Source organism: Octopus bimaculoides, chromosome 10 (genome assembly GCF_046866305.1).
Source record: "Octopus bimaculoides isolate indiv1 chromosome 10, ASM4686630v1, whole genome shotgun sequence".
In the NCBI taxonomy this organism is placed as follows: domain Eukaryota; kingdom Metazoa; phylum Mollusca; class Cephalopoda; order Octopoda; family Octopodidae; genus Octopus; species Octopus bimaculoides.
This window is the reverse complement of record NC_142937.1, coordinates 20,932,528-20,955,453: the sequence shown is the minus strand read 5'-3', so window position 1 is coordinate 20,955,453 and position 22,926 is coordinate 20,932,528. Positions and strand designations below refer to the sequence as shown.

Below are 22,926 nucleotides of genomic sequence, written 5' to 3'. Positions count from 1 at the left end.
ATATGTGTATGTGTATATATGCATATGTGTATATACATATATCTATATACATATATCTACACACACACACACACACACACATATATATATATATATATATATATATATATATATATATATATATATATATATATATATATATATACATATATATATGTGTGCGTATGTTTGTGTATACACGCACACATGGATACGTAATTGCATAGGTACAAATGTATGTATGTATGCTTGTAATTTAGGGGTATGTATTGAGGTAATTAATAATGTAGGGAACCCACTGTTATTCCATAAGAGATACAGCCAGATCGAAATAACAGCTACGAATGTCTCGGCAGTCAGTTAATAAAGTGAAACACAGCAGACGATTTCATTGACTAACTACCTACACACACATGCACACACACACGCACACACACAGACACACTCACATATTCATACACATTCATACACACACACACACGCATGCACACACGCAAACACACAGACAGACATACTAACAGTGAGACAGACTGAGAGACAGATAGACAGATAGATAGATACATACATACATACAAACATACATACATATATACATACATCCATACATACATACATGCATACATGCATACATGCATACATGCATACATACATAGAAAGACAGACGTAAGTTAGGGGGAAAAAAACGATAGAATAAGTACTAGGCTTTAAAAAAATAAGTCCTAGCGTCCAAACAAACATTTGACTTCAAAACGATGCTCCCGTATGGCCGTCATCTAATGACTGAAGCAAAATAAAATATAACCGACAAAAACAAACGAATCCCAGAAAAAATTAAGACATGCTTGTTAAAATGATTTATTTATTTAATAAAATGGTTCATTGTTTGGAACCAATTACTCTGTAATATTCTCATCAATGAAATCTCTGTAATTGGCGGTGTTTGTGAAGACAGCGAATCCTTCATCACAATCATAACCATAAGAGGCAACGCCAGCAACGACATATTTGTAGTCAACGGTCGTCGTGCAGAGAAGACCACCGCCAGAATCTCCCTGTGAAATAAACATTTTTGAATATTTTTTTACGTCATAATAATTGACACATTTCGATAGAACGTGAAATAATTTATTTTCAAACAATTGATTCGAAAGTAGATAAGGTTATTGATAATAACATATAAATATTGTGTTAAACAAAACTTGTGAAACAGTCGTTCCCGACCACACACACCTAAAAGTGGTTTTGTTTTAAAAAAGAAGAACAATATGTGCAGGCTATTACATATAAGTTTATCTACTTAGGATTCAAGCATTAGAAATTAACTGTTAAAAAATTTATCAATGAAATAAATATTTATACAGCTTAATTCATATAAAATGGTGAATATATTTAGAGAATGTGCAAGAGAGAGACAGACAGACAGACAGAGAGACAGACAAACAGAGAAATAGATAAAGAGAGAGTAAGAGAGAAAGAACATGTGTGTGTGGGTATGTGGGTGTGTTTGTGTGTGAGAGAGACAAAGAGAGATGAAAACAGCGCATTTACAAAATTAATAAAACAAAATTCTGCTCAAATATTCATTTTAATTTTCTTATAAATGAGAAATGTACCTGCACTATTTAACTGTTTCTTTTCCCTCCGGGTTGCATTAGGATTCAGAAAGAAAAAAAAAACGCATTTGTAGAAGGCGAAGATGAGTGACGTAATGGTTAGCTTATTGAAATGACGATCGGAAGACCGGGTTACGTTGTACGGTTGAGGAAATCAATTCATTTTGCGTTACTTTACACTCACTTCCACATCTGACGTGTAGTACACTGTGTGTCTCTGTATAGGCAATGTCTATTTAATGGAAAGAGTGAGCGAATGTACTCTAACAAATGTTTGTTCCTCATAAACAGATCCGCTGTGCAGGTTGTAGCGCAAGAAATTACAGAATCCTCACATTTCGTTTACAATCGGAGAATCCACTTATATAGCAGAGAGCAATCAGAGAGCTAACATTCAACAGTTGACTCCCTTTGTTCCTTTAGTCACCACTACAACTGCATATTTTTCCTGATTTTCACTCCGAATATGGAAGTGATGCCTGTGGACTCTGCACCTACGACCCTCACAGAAATAGTGGACGAAGACAGATGAAAAGACGGATGGACCGATGGGTAGATGGATGAATGAATGGATGGATCTATGGATGGATGAACGGATGGATGGATGGATGGATGGATGGATGGATGGATGGATCTATGGATGGATACAATACCAAAACTGAAAATTAAAAATGGAAGGAATATGCGTATAATATGAAAGAGTGAATAAGCGTCATATTACGTAGCAAATATTTGTTCCATTTCTTAAAAGGGCGCCAACACAGATATGCTGTTCAACCGTGGTGCCAGGAGAATAACTTTGGCATTTATCATTTGGGATGATATCAATATTAGTTCGTCTCATTTGGTTTGGGAAAATTCCATGTTCTAGGTAAATAAAGGCAAAGAACATGAAGTATTTTGTTAATAAATAAATGTATAAATCATATTTGGGACTAAACTTTCAATTGCAGAGATACAATTTTATAAATTAACATGACATACTTCCGGTCTTTCCCCATCCAGCAGTTATACATCTCTTGTGGAATTTATCTCCTTTGTTTGGTAAATCCACAGGCTTGATACATGCGCTGATCGGGACAGGTGTCGTCAATTCTAAGACAGCAATGTCATTATCTGCAAAATGAGGTGAAGAGCAATAAGCATTATTTGCAAAATTATGTGAAGAACAAAATTCAATATTTGTATATATCATTACACAGAATTATTATTATTATTATTATTATTATTATTATTATTATTATTATTATTATTATTATTATTATTATTATTGTTATTATTATTAATATTATTATTATTATTATTGAGTGAGAGAGCAGCACATCAAAGTGACACTGGGGTACAATTATACGAAAACCAATACACCCATGACTGAATTATGAAATTCGCTACGTGCGCAGTTGACATTATATAGGCTCATCCCTTGTCTGTTTGGGGTTGAGATAAACCGTTATTTTAATGACTTAGTCAAGATTTTCTTACTTAAACAAATGGTGGAAATGAATGTTTCCTTTGATATTGTATTTGAATGGAAAAACCTTTCTCCACTCGAAGAAAGGTTTTACACGTTATATTTCAATATTAAACTTCGTGGTTATTCCAGTAATAAGAAGAATGGAATTGGTATTTTTAGCAAGTCATGTTGGCTGAATAAGCAAAAATAGGTTTCAAACATGACATTCCTCAAGAAAACAGAGATTGTCATATAAAACTGCTTTCCACAGTTAAGGATAAAAAAAATTTTCAGTGGATATATCTGATATCCACAGGGAAAGGGTTAATATTGTGGTAGCAACTGATGAGAAGCAGAATAGACCTGCAACAGATCGTAACAGAGACGATATGTCATCGACATAGTCACCAATGGCGACTAAGTGACTTTTGACAATACTAGTTCTTTAATCGATTCTTTGATTGAATGATTGATTGATTGATTGATTGATTCACTGACTGAAGGATTAATCAAACGATCGGTTAGTTAATTGACTAAATGTTAACGAATTAGCTAATAATGAAAGAAATGAAACAGAACCTTGGCGTGTATCTACTATTCGCAAAATGAAATCCGTTTCAGCACAAAAGTTTACGTAAAGAATCTTCGTAGCCAACTACAAACAGAAAACCTGTGAACGGTTTAATTTCTTCCATAATTTTTTAATTGTGTTTGGGTGAAAACAAAAAAATACTAACCGACAGTTCCTTGCTTTCTAATGTAATCTCGATGCTTCACCCATTTCTTTACGGGTGTCCGAACTACTGCAGTTTTCTTGTTGGTTGATCCTATGTGAGCAGTAATTGCCGCCACGCCTTCTGGACTGGAGAAAAAGAAAATTCAAATGATATAAAAATCTACTTTATCTACCCTTCCTCTTCCTCATCACCGTCATCACCATCGTCGTCGTCATCATCTTCATCAGTGCTCAGATAAAAGAGGAACTGTACTGGAGCTTTTGTTAGGATTTAGGTCGGTGCTTCATCTACATTTTTAAACTATCACACCCTTTCATTTAGCAACCCTACTTAAAAATCCGTCCCAGCACTTAATCATATTATGTTGAGATTCAACAAAGTTAAACGAGCCACAAAAATTTACAACCAATAGATTGATTACTGTTAAACGAATACACGCATTGTTTCATCTATAATTTTCACCACTGAAATTACCAGCTTATTCACACGCATGATAATCAATGAAAATAGTTTTTACAAACAGCCAGAGAGTGTATTCACGGTTTCTTCTGAGAGGACCCTATGGAGAAAACACCTGACTATTCTATCCCATAACCCACGAAATAGTAGAGAACAGAGAAGGGGAACGGACGCAAGATATGTCTCGATATTTTTCTTCATACTTTCTCTTCAGTACCCGTATAAAATACGCCACTCTCTCGCTTTTTATGAGTTGGTATCGTCCATTTCTTGAAGAACTGACTATCGTAAATGTTAACGTTTAATACTCGGCCAACCTTTACTGATCAGGTTTATGATTAAATGCATTCCTCATATGACCATCCTTCTCTACTTGCTCTAATTCCGAATTATGCAATGTGTTCTTCCGTTCTAAATATGATGCAGGGGTTTTGAGTGAGATATATTCTGTCTAGTGAGTGAAATGTTTGATGCAGAAAATCTCTTCTCTCATATAGGAATATCTGTCTCTCACCCAGTGTTAATATTCTAGCATCTATTCACTCATATCAATGGAAACCAGTTGGCGCTTTGTTTTCGCATAGTAATTTATGATATTTTATAAAACCTTAAGACAATGAGCTGACAGACCGGTTAGCACGCCGGGCCAAATGCTTAACGATATTTCGTCCATCTTTGCGGTCGGATTTCGAATTTCGTCGATAACTACATTGTCTTTCATCGTCTCGGGGTTTATAAAATAAGTGTAATCGACTTACCAGCTTCACCTGTTATTACTGACATTGAGCTAAAATTTGACATTGATATCTTGCTAAACCTTAAGGCGGCAAACTGATAGAATCGTTAGCACGCCGGTGAAAATACTTAGCAGCATTTCGTCCTTCATTACGGTGAGAGTTCTAACTCCGCTGGAGTCTACTTTACCTTTCATCACATCGAGATTGATAAACTAAGTATCAGTTAAGCACCTGGGTCTATGTAATCGACTTACCCCTACCTCGAAATTGCTAGCCTTGTGCCAAATTCGATATCTTACTAAACTTAAGGCGACGAGCCAGCTGTTCTAAGATGAAATTCTGCCGTGGTCGATTTGCCTCGCATTCATTCGGTGGTGATAAAATAAGTACCATTTGAACAAAAGGGTAGATGTAATCGCCTTATTCCTCTCTTGAAATTGCTGGCTTTGTGTCAAAATTTGAGATCAATATTGCATTAAACCTTCATTCTACTTTCTGAAGATCAATGAGAGAATTTAAACTATATTTTGAAAAGAAATCTGTTGAACCACTTGGTAGTTCTGCTGTTCGTGTACATACAGTCGGTTTAATAAGTTTATATTTTACATATACTTAAAATGACTATAAATAAAATAATTGAAACATGTTATCTTTTGGAAGAAAAGTTCCAAAGATTTTGTTATATCTCAAACGAAGGAATATAAACAAACTTTGCTGTTGAATATGGAATCTAGAATTACCATAAATATCCAATTTTTGTGTCGTGGCGTTCTATATTTTGCATTTCATTATTTTTGGTTATCTCTAAAATTTGAATATTTGGAACTTAAAATGGTAGGATGTGATTTGAAAGAACTTTGGCTGCAATTTCTAGGAGGTCAATCAGTGTTGTAGAAGCTTTCAATTTAGTAGTTTGAGCTGCTAGAAATAACAGTTAAATACCTATGAAATCTCATTTAACTTTATTTTCAAATAAGGTGGTATATATGCCAGAGACAATGTATTTCCACATCTCCAGCCAGACATGTTTATCATGATTATAAAACTTCTGCCTTATGAGAGTACTTGGTAGACAGAAACTGTGTAGAAGCCTGATGCACACACACACACACACACACACATGCACACACACATATACATATATATATATATATGTGCGTGTGTGTGTGTGTGTGTGTGTATGTATGTATGTATGTATTTATTTATGTGTGTATGTATGTTCCAGCAAACAAGTTCGATAAAATAAGTTAGAATTAAAGAATATGATTACTAGAGAAGATTTTTTTTTCTTCGGAGATAGGGGTGGGTTCGAAATATAAACCCTTCAAGGCGGAGCCCTAGCACAGCAGGGATTCAATGGTAGAAACAGACAAACATACTTACACACAATGGGCTGCTGTCAAGACATGTTTATCGCTAATCAAAGTTCCACCACAGATACCTCCTCCGTCAACCAGGGAAACATTGAGGAATACCATGTGAGGAAACTCACAATATTGACTTTCAGTTCCACTCACAATATGTTCGTTTACATTCTTAACTAAAAACAAGAAAATATCTTAAGTTTCTCACTGCACACACGTATATTCGATTGCGTTAGCATGGTGGTAGTAAGGCCTGAGTAAATCCCTCATTCGTATTAGTTTAAGCACTCTTTTAACTCTGATATTTTGTTTTAGATTCAACGTCACAGTTGATCTTGTGTCGTGAAAATAAATAGCAGTCAAATTTTTGAGGTTCATATACGCTATTTTGATTATGATAACGAGGGAATATTAATGTAAATCGTTACCGAATTTGTTTTCAAAAGACTACAGACGTTAGTAAAAAAAATGAAAATACGTTTACTCTCTATGCCACGGTAACGAGAATTCTCTCATATTCTTGTAACGTTTCGCACCATTTTCTCCTTTGTCTTTAAATGATATACTAGCGAAAGCAAAGCTAATCTCAATATAAGTCATAAAACATTGAAAATTATAATGAATTTAATGCAATACAACCTTGATTTATGAATTTACTTCATTCCTGAAGGGAGTCTGTTACTCGAAATTTCAGTAAAACAAAATTATTTTCCATAGGAATCACACGAGAAGGCATAATTAATTCAATCGAACAGGGATGTCCACAGAGTGAAAGTTAGAAAACAAAAGACGTTCTCCTGCTTCTTGTCAACCGTGGTTAACGGTTTGCGTATTCGTTATTCAAGACAGCATACATCAGCGGAGACGCTTTATGTTCGAAAAGTTATTCGTAAACAATTTTTTCGTGATGCGAGGCATTCGTAAACAGAAATTCTACTTTGTATGACCAGAAAAAACTAAGCATTTACATTTGAAGTTATTGAATTATACACGAAAATTGTACATTGAAATCATTAATGCTATAAGAGGCGTATAGAATAATTAACGAAATCGAAAAGATGTCAAAACAAGCTTTTTTCTCCAACTTACTCGGTATTGCATAGAGGCAGGCCACCACTGCCAGGATGATCAAGCCAAGAGATTTATACATGGTGGGCAACACCTGAGATCTGCATGCACACAGTTTGCAGTGCATATTTATAGAAATTCAGTTGCCCCCCCTCATTCCCTGTCTTTCTCTGTATATACATACATACATACATACATCCACAGACGCTGCTGAAATGTACAAGTTGTTTTAATTCTCTGTTTATTCTCTGCTATTCCTTTCTGTTGAAGACGCAAGTTCGAAACGTAAAAGACTTTCATTTTCCTGAGTGTCAAGCGGATGCATTTGTTTGTTGTTCATACACCTGTCTTCGTCTTCTGCTTTTCTATAAATTTCAAATACATACATACATGCATACCTATATACATACACACACACACACACACACACACACACACACACACATATATATATATATATATATATATATATATATATATATATATATATACATATACATATATATATATATGTACATATATATATATATATATATATATATATATATATATATATATATATATATATATATATATATATATATATATATATATATATATATATATATATATATATATGTATATATATATATATATATATATATATATATATATATATATATATATATATATATATATATATATATCTGTGTGTGTGCGTGTGTGTGTGTATGTACATATGTGTATGTCTCTCTATACATACATACATACATACATATAAGCATGGCTTTCGAATCATATTTGTCATATGTTAAATATAAAGAAGCAAATGTTTGTCTGAATAAAACGGAGATTATTGCTTGTTGCTTGAAGGTCAATATTTCCTATTTTTTCCATTGAAACAATCAATAGAGCCATTATTTTCATACGCTTCGGTGTAAAAGAAGTTTTCCTAAAGAATATAACGACATCACTGAAACTGATAGGATCGTGTTAATCTGACGCATTTCACAGAAATTTTCGTTGTGAGTTAAAACAGATATCAATACATATTCTTTATATTTTGTTGCTATGAAAACAAGTTCTAAGCTCAGCTGTTAACTCTCAAACGGTTTCTTTAGCTTTGCCATATGGCCAGACATGTTAAATTTTATTCCGTCCTTAAGAATTAATTAACAAGGTACCAGACAACAATACCAAACAAGAGGCCTCAGGGCGTGGTTATCGAATCACTTGTCTATGTATTCTACAACATGCATCGATTATTTACTGTAATGTCTACAAGTCTCCCGTCATATCAGATCTGGCAAAACTAAAACCAAACTTAGCTAAAGAGGTTTAATAAAACTAAAAGATGTTAGGAATTTTCATCGCATTCCCAAAGATCTGATTCAAACGCTATGGCCTTTCAGTATGGCATATTACAATTACAACACCGACATTCCGGAAAGCTGAACTGGTATCTCTTATGATCCGTACTAATTCACTAATTCTAGTTGCTGTACAGTGCAATATTAATACAATTTTATCAATTACACTAAGATACAGGTTCCTGTATTGTATTTAATTGCTTAAACTAGTTTAATATTTATTTTATTTGCATTGTGACCAGCTGCTGGTTCGGAAAATCAGTAATCCGAAATGCTCTTGAAACGGATGTTCTGGACACATGATGCTGTACCTGTGATAAAAGTGTGTTTATGTGTGTCTGTATGTGTGTGTGTTTATGTGTGTATGTGAGTGAGAGAGAGGATAAATGTTTATAAAGAGGGATAAAAAGATTGATAGAAAGAAGTTAGTTATTGTCTCTAGTTCAGATTTCTTCTTTCAATGCATGACTGAACACAGTGACGTTAGATTGACCACTGACTATTAAACACACACACACACACACACACACACACACACACACACACACACACACACACACACACACACACAAACATACACACAAAGATATATTGTCATTGTAAACTTCATTACTTCAGGCGCCATTGAAAACTGGTCTTATTTTACGAAAGAGCAAGTCAGTAATATGTTGCAAAATTTAGATTTTGACTTTAGCTTTAATTATAAGATTAAAACACTGAACAGCTCAATGCATTTCTTTTTCAGCTTTAGAATTATTACTTTTATATTCACATCTTTTCATTAAACCGGATTTTCTTTCTTCACTATTTTTTTGTCATTTTGTAAAATACTTGAAATAACTACGGCGAAGTGGGGCAGAATGAGTAATTATCAGTTTCTTGTCAATTTCTTACTACTTGTTTGAAAATATTACATTGCAAGTATTGCATGACTATTTCGTATTCTTGCATCATCTTTCAGAGTAAACATTGGCTACCATTGTTGTTGATGCAGTTGAGGCAGATTGAAACCATCAGGTAACAGGTACTTTATTTTCAATAAATTTTCCCTCAACTTTGATTCAGTTGTAATTGAGGTTGCTAGTAAAATATCTAGATAATTTCTGGTATTCAACAATCCAAATTCTTTCCTCTGTTTTGTTCTATTTTCTCCTACACTATTCGCTAAGTTGATAAATTTCAATTTTCAAAAACTGATGTCTAAACTGGGGCAAAATGAGTAATGGTTAATTTCAATAATCCTTTCGCTTATTTTACCACAGAAATAATTAAAATCTACAAAAGTATAAATAGTTATCGGTCGGAGAAACCCACGATATACTGAGTAGCCCACGATATAAATTTACATATAATATCCAGAAAATTCCGCGATGTACTGATGGCACCATAGGTAAACCACAATATGGTGAGTGATTACTGCATGTATTTACAGACAAAGTAGCGTCTATATGCTGTATACGTATGCTGGGTCGTGGTATGTAAACGTGTCTTTGTGTGTGTGTTTGAGTGTGTGTTTGTGTGTGAAGCGTATTATATGTACTGTGATGTCGACTAACTGGTCTCCAGTACTTAGGCGTTGGCTAGTCTTATTTATTTATTTTGCCAAATAAATACACGCATTATATATTCGTTCTTTACTCGTTTACTATTTTCTTATTTTATCTTATGTCTATTGTCTGGAACTACTTTGTCACGTATCTGTGACCTCTTTAGTGACTCTTCCATCCGCGTGTTTCCCCTGGTTCTGTTCTGCATGTGCTTGTTTGGCAACAAATAAAGATAATATCACCATCATGAAATACAACAATACCCGTTCCAGTACACGATTTCACATGACGAAACTTGCAAAACAGATTCATAAACTTACTTCTGGGGCATTTTATTTTTTCAGATTTTAAAGAGGCTTGATAATTAATTTTAGTTTATTTTTGCTTATTTTCAGATCATTAAAATGGAATGTCAAGTTAAGAAAAACGAGCATTTTCGACACCTCCTTTTTAAAAATTTTAATCAAGGTTCTAAGGCCGCAAAAGCTGCTCGCAAAATTTGTGCTGTGCATGGAAAGGGTGCCATAGCTGAAAGAACCGCTGGTGATTGGTATGCCAAGTTCAAAAATGAAAAATTTGACCTCAAGGTCGCACCTCGTTCTGGCCGTCCAGTTGAGTTCAATGAAGAGAGATTAAATCAACTATTGTATGAAAATTCTCGTCAAACGGGAAGCGAACTGGCAGAGAAAATGGAATGTTCCCACACTGCTATGGAAAAGCATCTTCACTCGATGGGAAAGGTTCAGAAGTATTCTGCATGGGTTCTGCATGCTTTATGTGACAACAACAAAAATCAACGAGCCACAATCTCCGCTGGTTTGCATGCTCGTCACCGCTCAACTCATGAACACAAGCAATGATTTCTTTACAGCATCGTTACTGGCGACGAGAAATGGTGTCTGTACATCAATATGAAGCAGCGTAAGGAATGGCTTAGCCCCGGTAAACAAGCGACACCGCGCGTGAAACAAGATCTTCATCCGCGTAAAACGATGTTGGGCGCATGGTGGGACTGGGAAGGGATTATCCATTACGAATTGCTTGAATGGAACCAAACAGTCAACGTGGAACTCTATGTTCAACAGATGGAACGACTCAACCTGGCTATTCAAGAGAAAAGACCTAATCAGGAGCATGGAGTTCTTCTGCTGCACGACAACACCCGCCCTCATATCGCCAATATGACCAAGGAAGCCATTCAAACGCATGGCTGGGAAGTGCTAACGGATTTCCACCTCTTTCGATCTCTTTCAAATGCTATGCGCGGAGTTTCGTTCATTACTGATGCAACATTGAGAGCTTGGTTGGATCAATTTTTCGAGTCGAAATCGGGTGATTTCTACCAACGAGGTATTGAATATCTTGTTTAACGTTGGGAAGAAATTGTAAACAAGAAGGGCGAATACATTATTGATTAATTAGTTGTTATTTTCTATTAAACGGCGGGAACTTAGTTGCCAACCCATTATAATTGAACTGAAATAAAAGGAATAGTTTTATGCATGTGTACCCGCACACACGTATACAGGGTGTTTAAAAAGTCTCTCCGCAGTAAGTATTGAGTGGTATTTGGGCAATTCTTATAAACTGATCCTTTACTTGCTCGCGAAAATTAAGTCTGACCGTGTTAAATCAGGTGATCTTGGTGGCCAAATTTCCTTCGAAATAATCCGTTCTTCAAGTAGCGCTATGGTGATGTGCAGCATGAAAAAATTCACTGTGGAGAGACTTTTTGAACAACCTGTATATAGACACGTAGTAAATATGCTTTTATAATCCGTATATTTCGAAAGTATTGTAATGTAATCATAACTGTCCTCTGAAAACCCTGACGATTTCCCTGACAAGGTATTTAAAATGCGAATACATCATAATTTTATATATCCTTCGTAATTTTAATCTCTAGAAATGAAACAATATTTACTTAATATGTTGATTAATTAATACGTTAATTTGTATCCATTAGATCTCTCTGCATTCTAACTCAATTAGTATATATATATATATGTGTATGTATGTATGTATGTATGTATGTATGCATGTATGTAGGTAGGTAGGTAGATAGGTAGGTAGGCAGGTAGGTAGGTAGGTAGGTAGGTAAGTAGGTAGGTAGGTAGGTAGGAAGATAGGCAGGTCGGTAGGTAGGTATACATGTAATTATGCATGTGTATGCATGCACACAGATAGAGTAAAAATAAATACAAGAGAGGTTGTTTTTTTTTTGTATGATTGTGTATAGAAGAATATATTATTTTGTTTAAAAGAGTTCCAACACTGTCTGTTTTTTATGTTTTATTTATATTCCTGCAGAACCAGTGTGGGGTATGGAATATGGAACATACAATATATAATATAAAATAAAATAAAATAAAATAAAAATGGATGGCACCATGAAATAAAGTATTGAATGTAGATGAAATATTGAGTTTTCAATATAAAGTATCAAATATATAAATATAAATATATAAAGGCAACTCGAGTTTCAGGGCTATTTCCCTTCTGGTATGTGAAAGCACGTGGTTGGATGTATAAAAGAGTTCTAGATAGTTCTAGAACTCTTTTATTTACAGACGGGAGCGTAGACATGTTCCCATGAAGTAGAGAAATTTGAAAAGACAACACGAAACCGGTTATTTCTCCAAATACAATGGTTATATACCAAAAAAATTTTATAACATTTTTCTGACATATTTTAAATATACACTTTAACCATGTAACACAAGCCTTCTGTAGTTTTTTCACTCTTGTTTATCTTGTATATATATATATATATATATATATATATATATATATATATATATATTTGTGTGTGTGTGTGTGTGTGTGTGTGTGTGTGTGTGTGTGTGTGTGTGTGTGTGTGTGTGTATAATGCAAGACGAGCTTCTTTCAGATTCCATATTTATATTGCATTAGCTGGTCCGGGGATATTAGTAGAAGACACTTCTCCAAAGTGGCACGCAGTTGCTCTGAACCCGGAGGCACGAACTTGCACATGGAGCTTCTAAACCGTACAGCCAAGTTCGAATCCATGTCCCCTTCTTCACTTGTTCTCTCTCTCTTTCTCTTTATCCCTCCCGCTCTCTCTTCTCTCCTATTCTTCCCTCTTATCTCATGCTCACACTTAACCCGTGATTAATTTCCCCTTCTCTGTCTTTTAACCACTGGACTCCAAGTGTTACGGTCAAAATTTTCTCCTGTCTTACTAATTTTCTTTTTTATTTCCAGTAGAGGATTTCATCTTGGTGTTAATATTTATTCTCGTGTTTGGCTGAAAGACTTTATTTATTGTATTCATCTATCGTTTCAAATTGCATTTGTTTACTTTCTTACGTCCACCCAGTAATTTCTTACTTGACCGAGCCCTAAATCTACGCAAATTTTGCCGTTTCCTCCGATATACGAAATTATCGTTAAAGGCACGATACAGATTATTATTATTTTTTGGTCGAAAACTCATGAAAAACTACAGCTCTTCTGTGTCTGCCCTAGGTGTAGTTTCTGTAGTATTTAAAGCATTTTTCATTCACTGAATGCCACGCATCCCAAAATTTGCTAAAAGCAAGTTTATATATGTATGTATGCATATATATATATATATATATATATATATATATATATATATATATATATATATATATATATATATATATATATATATATATGTGTGTGTGTGTGTGTGTGTGTGTGTGTGTGTGTGTGTGTGTGTGTGTATGTATATATATATATATATGTATGTATATATATATATGTATATATATATATATGTATGTATATATATATAAGTATATATATATATATATATATATATATATATATATATATATATATATGTGTGTGTGTGTGTGTGTGTGTGTGTGTGTGTGTGTGTGTGTGTGTGTGTGTATATATATTCTAATAGTAAGCTTATATATATATATATTATTTACGAAAACACTTCTAGGAAAAATAGACTGCCGCACAAGTTTTGTTTCACACAATATTTACATGTTCTTTTAATAACATCTACTTTATTTACATTATCTATATTTGATGGATATATGTCCTCGTCTTGTTTGTTGTTAACGCAGCGTTTCGGATGATACCCTCCAGACTTAATTAGGTGTCTTTGGGACATTTCGAACCTAGGTTCTCATTCCTGAGGTGTTTTTCGATGTTATTATTATTGTTATTATTATTGAGTGAGAGAGCAGTGCATGCCATCAAATTGACACTTTGGTAAAATATACAAAGCCCAATATAGCCATCATGACTAGCCGTCTGATAAGGGTACACTAGGCACACGCATCACAATCATATGTACGCGACATGGTGTGTCTCACCTTGCTAAATGTCAGCCATACAACATGGCTGATAGTTAGCAAGGTGAGACACACATAAGAAAGAAGAAAGCAAAGGACCACTGATGAGGTCACAGAAGTGTGACGAAAGAACTTTGGCCGAAATAGGATTAATGTAATATAATGTAATATAAAACTGAAGCAAATTAACACCAAATATACAGTGCGTGTGTTTTTATTGGCTAAATTGGCAATATGACCATCCCCAACTACAACAACATCTGTTTCAACACACAATTTCACATCAAAAATCTTGCCAAAAAAAAAAAAATATATATATGTATATTTAAATATAAAGATGTAGATATACACATACATACAGACATGTATACATGTGTGTGTGTGGGGTGGTGCTTTTGGATATGTATTTGTCTCCTATCACCGCTTTACTACCGCTTTTGATGCCAAAAATAAAATTAAAAATCGTTAGAATATGTACCTGGTTTATTCTACTAAAAATTCTTCAAGACGGTGCTGCAGTATGGTCATATTCTAATGACTGTAGCGAAATAAAATATAACCGACAACAAAAAAAAGCAACAGAAGAAATAGTAAGACAAATTTGATTTAAAGATTTATTCATTTAATAAAATGGTTTATTGTTTGGGACCGAGTTACTATGTAGTATTGTTATTAATGAAATCTCTGTAATTGGCGGTGTTTGTGAAGACACCGAATCCTTCATCACAATCAAAGCCGTAAGAAGAAATGCCAGCAACGACGTATTTGTTATCAGAGTTCCTCCTGCAGATAAGACCACCGCCAGAATCTCCCTATGTAATAATAAGAAAGACATTATGTGATAAATAGTGAGAAACTTCGATAGAACGTGAAATAATTTAATTTAAAACAATTGATTTCAAAGTAAATATGCTCATTAAAAATAACATGTAAATATTGTATTAATCAAAACTTGTGGGGCCATCTCTTTTTTTCCACCAGAAGTGTGTTTTTTTTTTAGAATTAAAAACAATATTTGCAAGCTATTACTTATAACTTTATCTACTTAGGATTGAAGCATTTAAAAATAATTGTTACAAACATTTATCATTCAAATACACATCTGTACAGAGACAGATTAATTCATACAAAATGATGAATATATTTAGAGAGCGCGAAAGAGAGAGAACGAACCAGACAGATAGGCAGACATAGACAGAGACAGAGAGAGTAAGAGAGATAGACCAAGAGACATGCAGAGGCAGAGAGAGAAAGAGAGAAAGAGATACAAAGAGACACGAACAGATGAAGATAGCGTATTTTCAAAATAAAATAAAATCCTGCTCAAATATTCATTTTGATATTCTTATAAATTAGAAATGTACCTGCACTATTTAGCTTTTTCTTTTCCCATCAGGTTGCATTAGGATTTAGAAAAAAAGTATTTCTATGGGGCAAAGATGGTCACCTAATGTTTAGAGTGTGGAACTGTTGATCAGATGACCGGGTTACGTTTTACGGTTGAGGAGATCATTTCATTTTATGTTACTTTACATTCACTTCGACATCTGACGTGTTGCGCACTGTGTGGCTGTATAGGCAGTGCCGATTTAAGGAAAAGAGTGGGCGCATGAACCTTAACAAATCTATGTCCCTCACTACGACTGATTTATTTTCCTTGATTTTCACTCCGCATATGACTGAGATGCCTATGGACTCTGCCCCTACGACTCTCGCAGACATAGTGGACGAAGATAGATGAAAAGACGGATGGCCCGATGGATGGATAGATGAATGGATGGAATGCAAAAAGTTAAAATATGAAATGGAACAAATATGCTTATAATCTGAAATCATAAATAAACGTCATCTTACGTAACAAATATTTTGTCCATTTCTTTTGAGGTCGCCAGCACAGATATGCATTTCAACCGAGGCACCAGGAGAATAGGGTTGGCATTTATCATTTGGGATGATATCAATATTAGTTCGTTTCATCTGGATTGGGTAATGTCCAGTTTCTAGATAATAAAATAAATGCAAAGAACATGAAATATTTTGTTAATAAATAAATGTATAAATCGTATTTGGGACTAAACTTTCAATTCCAGAGATAAAATTTTATAAATTAACATGACATACCTCCGGTCTGACCCCATCCAGCAGTGACACATCGCGTTTTGAATGTATCTCCTTTCTTTGGTACCTCTATAGGCATGATACATCGGCTGGTCGGGACAGGTGACTTCAATTCCAAGATAGCAATGTCATTATCTGCAAAATGACGTGAAGAACACTAAGTATTTTTGAAATATTTTTGTATATCAATACATACAGTTTTTATTATCATTGAGTGAGAGAGCAGAGCATATCATCAAAGTGACACTGGGGTGCAATTATACGAAACCCAGTATACCCATCACGACTACCCGTCTGATAAGTGTATACCAGGCACACACATCAAAACGCTAGGTACGCGACATAGTGTTCTCATATCACGATAAACAACGCATAAACTTGCGGGTGGGATCCAGTTGCAATTTTCTTTAGATCGAGTAACTCCTCTCGCTCAAAAGTTCCCTAAAAACAGTTACTGAAGGATGATGAACAAACGCTCATATTTCCACTGATGAATTGCTCACACCCAAAAGAATTCCTCTCAACACATGGATTTGATGCTTCCCAACCACTTCAGCTCATGATCAGCGATGCACATATTTTCAACCACCAAGGGAATGCTCAACTGGTTAAAGTAAAAAAACTAGAGCTCCGAGTCAATCATTGCTTTGAGAATGCATTTCGCAGATGGAAACCGAGTGAAATCCCGCCCTCTATGTATATGTTTTACCAATAGCGAGGAAGATACTTTTGACAAACCAAGTTGATTAATTGATAGTTTGATTGCTTCCTTGATTGATTGATTGATTGATTGATTGATTGACTGATTGATTCACTGAAGGAATAGTCAAACGATCGGTTATTTAATTGGTTAAATGTTAACGAGTTGGCTAGTAGTAAAAGAAGTGAAATAGAACCTAGGCGTGTATCTATTTTTGGTACAATTACCCTAACGAGATACAACGACATCTGTTTCAGCATGATAGTCTACATAAAAAAATCGAGGAAACCAAATCCAAAAACAAAACATGCGCAAAGTTTAATTTCTGTTATAATTTTTCAAAAGAAAAAATATACTAACCGAAAGTACGCCCTCTCACGTAATTCCGATGCAACACCCATTTCTTTACGGGTATCTGAACTGTTGCGTTATTCTTGTTGGTTGATCCAAAGTTAGCAGTAATTCCCGTAACGTCTTTGTTTTTACTAGAGAAAAAGAAAATTCAGCTTATATAAAAATCCACTTTATCTACCGCTACTCCTGCTGTTGCTGCTAGTATTTGTGGTCCTACTCTTTCTACCCTTCCTCTTCATCATTGCTCAGATAAAAGAGGAAATGTGCTGGAGCTTTAATTAAGATTTAGGTCGGTGCTTCATATACCTTTAAAACTACCGTACCCTTTCTTTTAGCAGCTCTCTTTAAACATCTGTCCCAGCATTCAGTTATTCTATGTCAAGATTCAACAAAACTAAACGAGCCACAACAATTTTAAGCCAATAGATGGATTGCCATCAAAAGAATAATGGCGTCGTTTCATCAATATAAAACGTTTACAAATAATTTTCACCGCTGAAATTACCAGCTTATTCACACGCAGGATGATCAATGGAAATAGTTTTTACACACATAAGACAATGAAAAGATGCTTCGAAGGTTGGATAACATCCATAGTAACAGTAGGTCACGCTTGGAAATCCAGTTGGAAAGTGAATTGTCCGTTGCTTCTGAGAGGACCCTATGGAGATAACGCCTGAGAATTCTATCCCATAACTCACGAATGAGTAGGGAACGGAGAAGATGAACGGACGCAAGATATGTCTCGAGTATTTTCTTCATACTTTGTCTCCAGTACCAATGTAAAATGCCCCACTCACTCGCTTTTTAGGAGTCGGTATCGACCACTTCGCGAAGCACAGATGTTGTTATTTAATACTAGGTCAACCCTGACTGAGCAGGCTTGTGATTAAATGCATTCCTCATATGACCACCCTTCTTTACTTGCTCTAATACTGAATTATGCAATGTGTTCTTCACTTCTGAAAATGATGCAGGTGTTTTGAGTGCGATTTAGGTATTCTATCTAGTGAGTGAAACGTCGATGCAGGAAATCTCCTCTGTTATATGAGAATATCTCTCTCTCACCCAGTGTTAATATTCTAGCATCTATTCACTCATATCATTGGAAACCAGCTGGCGCTTCGTTTTCGCATAGTGATTTATGATATTTTATTAAACTGTTGTGTTGACGCCCCAAGCGAAGAAGTAGGCTCGACCAAGACATATAAATAGAGGTAGTCTGACCGTAGTAGGAGTCGACTGACAGTAGACTGATTGTTCAGTAACTGTTGACTAGCCGTTGAGTAGATATCGTCCGAAAGTGCTAGATAGCAGTAGCTTCAGACATAACATAAACCTTAAGTCAGTGAGCTGACAGACCGGTGAGCACGCCGGGCAAAAGGCTTAACGACATTTCGTCCGTCTTTGCGGTCGGAGTACGAATTTCGTTGATACCAACATTGTCTTTCATCGTTTCGGGGTTTATAAAATAAATATAATCGACTTACCAACTTCACCCGAAATTACTGACGCTGAGCCAAAATTTGAAATCGATGTCTTACTAAACTTGAAGGCAGCGAGCTGACAGGATCGTTAGCACGACGGTCACGTTGCTTAGCGCCGTTTCATCCGTCATTACGGTCAGAGTTCTATTTACGCCGAATTCTACTTTGCCTTTCATCTTATCGAGGTTGATAAACTAAATATCAGTTAAGCACTGTGGTCTTTGTAATCGACTTACCACTGCCTCGAAATTGCTAGCCTTGTGCCAAAGTCGATATCTTACTAAACTTAAGGCGGCAAACCGGCTGTTTTGTGTTCAAATTCTGCCGAGTTCGATTTGCCTTACATCCTTTCGGTATGGAGAAAATAAGTACCATTTGAACTAAGGGGTAGATGTAATCGACCCTTACCTCTTTCCTGAAATTGCTGGCCTTGTGCCGAATTTCGAAATCAATATTATAAATCTGTATTTTGCATTTCATTATGTTTGTTTATCACTAAAATTTGAATGTTTTGAAATTAAAAATCGTAGGATTTGATTTCAAAGAGATTTGACTGCCACGTCTGGGAGGTCAAACGATGTAGTAGAAGCTTTCGATTTAGCAGTTTGAGCTGCTAGCAGGTACATATTTCATTCAAACATATTTTGAAATATGGCAGTATATATACATGGGATTACAGATTCCCACATCTCCAACCAAACAGGGTTATCATGATTACAACACTTCTGATCATAAGTCAGCTTGACTAGCGCTGATACGAGGCAAAATGCATGCAACTACTGCTATCATTACCACCACCACAACCACCACAACCACAGCAACAATAGATTTAAATCTAAATCGATCAAATTTTCCGTGGGAATATAAACACAAAATATAGTCGCAGGCATTGCTGTGTGATTAAGAAGCTGGCTTTTCAGTTCCATTTCGCGGCATCTTCGTCACGTAGTCTCTGAAGCAACTCCAGATCGCACAATGCATTGTGAGAGTACATGGTAGAGAGAAACTGTGTAGAAGTCTGATACACACATACACACACACACATGCACATACATAGACATACGTGTACCTTTGTACCTCTGTTTTTCCCACGACCGCCGCTATTTGACAACTGTTGTTGCTTTGTTTACGTCTCCGCACCTTAGTGCTCCGGCAAAGAAAGTTCGATAGAATAAGAGATTTAAAGAATATGATAACTGGGTATGACTTTTTCTTCGAAGGGGGAGACGGGTGCGGAATTATATCCTTCAAAACTGAGCCCAAGAACGGTAGAACCCAATGACCAAAACAATCAAACATACTTACAGACAATGGGCTGCTGTCAAGACATGTTTCTTGCCAATCAAAGATGCACCACAGAATGTTCCTCCATCACCCAGGGCAATATCGAGGTATACCATATGAGGAAACTCACAATGTCGACTGTCACTTCCACCCACAATATGTTCGTCTACATCCTTAACTGAAAACAAGAAAATATCTCATTTTTGTCACCGCACACACGTATATTGGATCGCATTAGCATTGTAGTAGCAAGGCCTGAACAAATCACTCATTCATATCCGTTTAAGAAATTTTGAAAAGAAATATGTCTATGAAAGTGCCAATGATGGAATATTTAGACCTTTCTTCATATCTTCCTCGATGCTTAAGAGTTAAACGTCTATAATACTTTGATAACATATGTCAGATAACGTCTAGAAGTATTAAATTAACTCCGATATTTTGTTTTAGATTCTACGTTATAGTTGATCTTGTGTCAAGAAAATAAATAGCAGTCAAATATTTGAGTTTCATATACGCCATTTTGATTATGATAAAGAGGCAACGTTAATGGAAATTGTGACCGTATCTCCACCTTATATTATTTTCAAAAAACTACAGAAGTAATTAAGCAAATTCAAAATACGTTTACTCTGTATGCCATGGAAGCAAGAATCCAAACATATTTTTGTTACCTATCGCACCATTTTCCTTTTTGAGTTCAAATTATATACTCGCGAAAGCAAATCTAATCTCGATATGCGTCATAAAAGATTGAAAATGGTAATGAATTTAATGAAAATACTTTGCAAATCGATTTATAAATCTACTTCGCCCGTGAAGGCCGTCTGTCACTCGAAATTTCTGTAAAGCGAAATTATTTTTGCATAGGAATTTCAATTGAAGACCTAGTGGATTCATTTGAAAAGGTATGTCCACAGAGGGAAAGCCAGAAAGCAACAGACGTTCTGTTTATTTTCAACCGTTGTTGGCAGTTTGCGTCTTCGTTATTCAAGACAGGATTCCTCATCCGAGACGCTTTATGTCCGAAAAATTATTCGTAAACAATTTTTCCTGTGATTGAGAGGTATTCGAAAACTGAAGCTCCACTGTATATGAACAGAAAATTAAACATTTACATTTGAAGTTATTAAATTATACAAGAAAATTCTACATTAAAAACAATAATGCTATAAGATGCATATAGAATGATTAACGAAATCGAAAAGGTGTCAAAACAAGCCAGCTTGTTTTCTTACTTACTGGGTACTGCATGGAAGCAGGCCACCACTGCAAGGATGATCAAGCCAAGAGATTTATACATGGTGATCAAAACCTGAAATCTGCATGCACACAGTTTGCTTGGCATATTTATAGGAATTCAGTTGCCCACTCATTCCCTGTCTTTCCCTGTACATACATCAGCAGGCGCAAAAATGCATACATACACACATACACATATGTATAAACATATGTGTGTGTGCTTGTGTGTGTGTGTGCTTGTGTGTGTGTGTGTGTGTGTGTGTGTGTGTATGTACATATGTGTATGTCTCTCTATACATACATACATACATACATACATACATACATACATACATACATACATACATACATATAAGCATGGCTTTCGAATCATATTTGTCATATGTTAAATATAAAGAAGCAAATGTTTGTCTGAATAAAACGGAGATTATTGCTTGTTGCTTGAAGGTCAATATTTCCTATTTTTTCCATTGAAACAATCAATAGAGCCATTATTTTCATACGCTTCGGTGTAAAAGAAGTTTTCCTAAAGAATATAACGACATCTCTGAAACTGATAGGATCGTGTTTATCTGACGCATTTCACAGAAAATTTCGTTGAGATAAAACAGATATCAATACATATTCTTTATATTTTGTTGCTATGAAAACAAGTTCTAAGCTCAGCTGTTAACTCACAAACGGCTTCTTTAGTTTTGCCATATGGCCAGACATGTTAAATTTTATTCCGCCCTTGAGATATACTTAATAAGGTACCAGACAACAATACCAAATTGCCTCATGGCAATGTTGTCAAATCGCTTATGTAAGTATTCAACAACATGCATTGATTATTTACTGTAATGTCTACAAGTCTCCCGTCATATTAGATCTGGCAAAACTAAAACCAAACTTAGCTAAAGAGGTTTAATAAGACTAAAATATGTTAGGAATTTTCAACGTATTCCCGAAGATATGACTCAAACGGTATGGCTGTTCAACATGACACATTACAATTACAACAGCGACATTCTGGAAAGCTGAACCGGTATCTCTTATAATCCGAACTAGTTTACTAATTCTAGTGGCTGTCAGGCTAGGTTACTGGTAATTTTTACAGCGCAATATTAATATTATATTATATTAGATTGACCACTG

General features: G+C 35.1%; 2 protein-coding genes across 2 annotated transcripts; both read right to left on the bottom strand.

The window, feature by feature from the left end:
• Positions 1-821: 821 nt before the first annotated feature.
• Positions 822-7,552, bottom strand: LOC106868591 (anionic trypsin-2). Its single transcript, XM_014913922.3, has 6 exons — positions 7,432-7,552; positions 6,362-6,518; positions 3,783-3,907; positions 2,577-2,708; positions 2,314-2,459; positions 822-1,031 (listed from the first exon to the last, which is right to left on the bottom strand). The coding sequence occupies exons 1-6, from the start codon at positions 7,535-7,537 to the stop codon at positions 873-875; spliced, it is 825 nt and encodes a 274-aa protein (XP_014769408.2). The 5' UTR covers positions 7,538-7,552; the 3' UTR covers positions 822-872.
• Positions 7,553-15,204: 7,652 nt separating this feature from the next.
• Positions 15,205-21,910, bottom strand: LOC106868592 (trypsin-3). The gene is made up of 6 exons (XM_014913923.3): positions 21,790-21,910; positions 20,569-20,725; positions 17,783-17,907; positions 16,726-16,857; positions 16,459-16,604; positions 15,205-15,416 (listed from the first exon to the last, which is right to left on the bottom strand). Exons 1-6 carry the CDS (start codon positions 21,893-21,895, stop codon positions 15,261-15,263), a joined length of 822 nt encoding a protein of 273 aa, XP_014769409.2. The 5' UTR covers positions 21,896-21,910; the 3' UTR covers positions 15,205-15,260.
• Positions 21,911-22,926: the final 1,016 nt, after the last annotated feature.